Here is a 5,096-nt window from a genome sequence, read left to right on the forward strand (position 1 = left end):
AGAAGAAGGTTGTTTAGTATTTATTTGAAAACTAATAACAAACCAATCATCTGTTAAAATTTCAGATTTGCTTTTTATTGGATACACATTTTGAAATATTTTTCCATGCATTTTAACGAATGCAGGTTTTTCAACTGAAGCGACTTCAGAAATACTGCTATTAGTATCACTAAAACTTTTTTCTTTGTCTTCTTCCATATCTTCAACTTCTTTAACTAATTCTGGGTCATCTTCATTTTCAGATGTAATAGTTTCTACGCTCATTCCTGGTTCAACATTTAATTTTGTCCTTTTTCGTCTCTGTTGTTTTTGATCTGACGGTCTCATTAATTCTAAAAACTTTTTTAAGCTTTCATCAATGGCACTTTGAGATGAAGTATCTGCTGTTGAATTTTCAGAATAATTTCTAGAGTCAGGGAGCATATCAAGCACTTGATCTCTGTTTAGTGGAACAATACCACATTTTTTAAATCCAGCCATAACATTTTCACATCCATTTTCATTTATTTTTAAACAAAGTTTTTTTAACAGTCTGGGAAACTTGTCTTTTGGAATAGAAGTGTCTTCTTTACCTTCTCCCATCTTCCAATCTTCAAGGATTTTCCTCCAATGAATTTTCAGAGGTCTGAAAAAGGCCACGTCTAAAGGCTGAGTTAAATGTGTAGAGTTAGTTGGCAAAAAAACAAATTGTATGTTATTTTCATGACATATCTTGATTGACTCTGTTGACAAATGACTTGACAGATTATCACCAATCAATATTTTTTTTCCTGTACCCAATTTATTACAATATGGTAGTGCTATACTCTTGACCCAATCATCAAAACACATGCTGTCAAACCAACCAGATGGACTTCTATTAAATCTGGCACCCTTTGGACCACCTATTCTCCATGAATCATGCATATGCTTTGATTTGTAAACTGTGTAAGGAGGAAGTACAGTTCCATTGCCAGAAGCAGCAAACATTATAGAAATTGAGGTTTTGGTACTGTTCATTATCCTTTCAGGATATTTACAGCCTCGTTTGGTTAAGATTTTTTTTCTACCTGGATCATCCGTTAAATTTGTTTCATCGTAGTTAATTATATATTCAGGTGAAACTCCCTCTAATGAAATAGCTAGGTTATCAAAATAATTGTTAATAGTTTCTCTTGAAATGGCTGCTCTACAACGCTTTATATTTTGGCACAAACGTAAAGATAAAACGTCTTTATGCCTAGTCACAAAACTAATGGCCCATTCTTTACCAGGCATGTTATTACGGCCAAATTGTTTTACTTTTTTTCCTCGGCGATCTAAGTACCCTTTGACTAAACATCTTAGATCATATTGATCAAGAGGAAATCCCCATTTTGCACTTAGAAGTATACGATCAATTATAATGTTTTCTTCAGACACTGATAAAGCCGTTTGGCCCCCTTGTTTTTTTAAATTAGAATTTTTAACATGAAGGTAGAGTACAGAATAATGTATGCCATATATTTTCTGAGCTTCCCGGTATGTTACCTGTTTACTTTTAATTGCCATAATAGCATTTTTGAGATCATTTTGATTTGGTTTCATATACTTTTTGCTTCGAGGATCTGGTTTATAAATTCGTGGCATTTTTACGTTGTTTCTATACACCCCAAAAAAACAATTTTTTAATTATAAATTAATAAAATAAAACTTGTAACAAATAAAAAATGTATACTTACGAATTATTAAATTGTAGAAGTCAACGGACATTTAAAAAAAAAAATAATAATAATCAATCGATTTTATCATACAGAAAAAAATATTTGTATTATCACGTATTATAACTGATAACAAACTTGTGTCAGAAGATCACCGTGTTATCAATGCATTAGTAAATAATTTTATCTTTATAACAGATTAGGTGTAATATCGTTTACATTCACTTGAGTTTGATAAAGAAAAAAGTGTCCTAAACCAATTTTCCTAAAAACCACAAGACCGAATATAACTTTATCACTTTTTGTTTCTATTCACCACACTGTTTCTATTCACCCCATTTGACGGTGTAGGATGTTAGAACTTTTACAAATAACAAAAATTAGCAAACAATTCAGAAAAAAATTCTTTTAATATCTATAAGCACACATGATGAACTTAATACAATTAAATATAATATATATTTATTATTTAAAAATATTTAACACAGTTTTTTAAAAAAAGTTTGCTAGGATTACAAATAGATATTGGTACAGTAAAGATAGCTTATTTTTTTTTCAGTTATTATAAATGCAGTAATGCTAGTACTTATTTTTGTCCGGGATCAATCAAGAAGCTGAGAAACGGAACTGTAGTGATAATAAAATCACATGAGGGCCATGTTAGTGAGCAAAATAACTCTCAGCAACTGATTCATAATTTTTGTGAAATTTTGAAAACGAGGGCATCTACTGAGAATATCTCGTTAAGGAATTTATATGATGAGGAATCTAGAAGGTAAGAAGTCATATAACCTAAAGAATATCTTTTAGAGCCCTATCAAAAATTAATATCTGAATTTAATATTTAATTAGACATGTGGTAGCAGCAGGGTTGTACCCATGGTCAACAGCCGAATCTCTAATGCGACATGCCCGAAGAAGATCATTGCCTAGATTGCCTAACTCACTGTTAGATTTGGCAACTCTATTTGACAATGGCCAGCTAAATCGGTTTTCTTGTTGCGACTCTCCTTTTTTTAGAGGATGTGTTAGAGATGTGGATGGAAGAAGTAGCATCATTTTTGGATGTATGAATTTAATTGTTAATGTTCTGCAACATGGTGTGACAGAGTTACATGCGGATGCCACGTTCAAGGTTGTACCTAGAAACATGGGATACCAATTACTAACCATACATTGTATGATCGAAAACCATGTAAGATATTAATAATATGTTATATTATTTTATTTAATATACAAATTCAAATTTAAAATACTTGTGGAAATAGCCACCAATTTAAATAGTTGTAACATACAATGATATTTATTCATTTTAAATTCTCATTTAAATATTTGCAGTCCATACCTATTGTCTATATTCTTATGGAAAGTAAGTCACGGAATTCATACAACTGTGTTATGCGATTTGTAAAAGATAATCTTTTACCAAACTTAACAGTTGAAGTCATTATAACTGACTATGAGGTGGCTCTGAGGGATGTTTTGATTTCATCATTTCCAGAAGCCCGTTATGCTGGTTGCTGGTTTCATCATAACCAAGTAAAAATAAATAATCAAACAAATACAATCAAAAGCATTCTTATTAATGGTTTTGTATAATTTTGTAGGCTGTATGGAGAAAAATGAACAGTTTAGGATACTTACATCATCTAAATACTAACGATAATGCCCGTAAGGTATTGAAACTCCTTATGTCCCTTCCATTATTGCCAGCTAGAGATATGGAGAACGGATTTGTATTAATTAGAGCATTTGCACGAAATCATGATGTCCACTTGGAAAGATTGCTAAGTTATTATGAACGGTATTTTACTAATTAACTTAAAACCTAAAACATTTTAAATAACTGTTAATAAATACTATTAGGTATTAGAAATTTAAATATTAAACCTGTACCCCAATAACATAATTGACATTTTTCTTTTAAGATATTGGTTAAGAAATATTGGTCCACAAGTTGTGTCGGTTCATGGACTGCCTCGTCGGACAAATAATAACATTGAGAGCTTCCATAACGCCTTAAGATTAAAGTTTTCTGTCGCGCATCCAAGCTTATGGGTATTTATAGGTAAGTAATGTATGCATAAGTACAATATAACAATATTACATCAAGTTGTGTTAGAACTTAAAGGTATAAATAGATATTAGACTCAAGGTTTTGGAACTATGGATCAAATTACTACATTAAACTACTAAAATTAAAATTAATATATTTTTATCAGAGGTTGTATTTATTTATAGTTATAAACTTAAATTTAATCTTCTTAAATGAAAAAAAAAAATGTTTTCATAGTTACTTAAGTAAACTCAATGTAAAACCTAATATAATGAGTCTTAAATTATAATCATAAAGGTACCTAGTTAGTTAATAATTAATACCAAAACGGTAATACCTATTTTATTTTGTAATTTTTAAATAGGCACTTTAACTACTTTGAGTTCCAGTTACCATTTGGTCAATCAACAAATTTTGAATCACTTGCGTCCCACTAGGCATGTGAGGACCAAGTTTTTGGCTAACTCTCACAGGATAAAGTATGCTACAGAGCAATACCAATTAGGACAAATATCCATATGGCAATTTCTTCTGCGTTGTTCGTATACCAGCGCAGCTTATGAATTAAGGTTGCGAACCTGGGCGTTGAGAATGAACGATGCTGATGTAGATGATGAATCAGACCACAATGTTCCAGCAGATGCAGTTCTAGTACCAGATCACATTCCCAATGTTATTGATCCACAGCCAGTGGAAAATAATAACTTGCAATTGGATCTGAATCAACCGTTTAATGATGCACCACGTTCACCGCCAATTATGAACCCTCCAGATTCGCCAGATGTACCTCAGCCGCCGGACAACAGAAACTTGTGTATGACATGCTTGGTAGTGTCTCTATCTGATAGCGAACAGCAATATATTGTATTACCATGTGGCCACGCATGGGTGTGTGATGTGTGTGTAAGGCAGTTGGAACAACAAAACTCTGTATGCCCAATGTGTAGAGCAGAAAATGTAATTTTTCAACGGGTGTTTTTTCTTAAATATTTTATTTTAATCCTTTAAAAAAAAAATAAATAAATGATAATTTATAATTAAAACTGAAGTTTATTAATTATTATAAAAAGCTTATCTCCAGAAAATAATAAAAAAATAGTTTGTCCATTATTTAATATATTTTTCAGATTCCCTAATTTATTTAAGAATTAGGTAACGGTTTAGTATTTCACTATACCAATAAAGTGTTGTTACTGTTTCATTAAAAACCACTTTATTTAATTTCTAAACATTTTTTTTAAATTTATTTTACATGTTTTTACCTAACTTCAATTATATAAAATATAGTTGTACAGTCAATAGTCATAGGTACGCTTTACTTGTAGAATAGTTTCACAGCGCATAAAACAAGGGAGTTACAG

General features: G+C 31.0%; 1 protein-coding gene across 1 annotated transcript; it reads left to right on the forward strand.

Annotated features, from left to right (window-relative positions):
* Positions 1 to 2,157: 2,157 nt before the first annotated feature.
* LOC111030518 lies at positions 2,158 to 4,710 on the forward strand (the record flags this gene model as incomplete). The annotated part of the gene is made up of 6 exons (XM_022310048.1): positions 2,158 to 2,454; positions 2,532 to 2,874; positions 3,018 to 3,218; positions 3,287 to 3,483; positions 3,608 to 3,747; positions 4,100 to 4,710. Coding segments are annotated over exons 2-6 (1,443 nt in total), but the record flags the coding sequence as incomplete, so codon positions are not given.
* Between the last annotated feature and the right edge of the window lie 386 nt (positions 4,711 to 5,096).

Source organism: Myzus persicae, unplaced genomic scaffold, assembly GCF_001856785.1.
Source record: "Myzus persicae strain clone G006 unplaced genomic scaffold, MPER_G0061.0, whole genome shotgun sequence".
NCBI lineage: Eukaryota > Metazoa > Arthropoda > Insecta > Hemiptera > Aphididae > Myzus > Myzus persicae.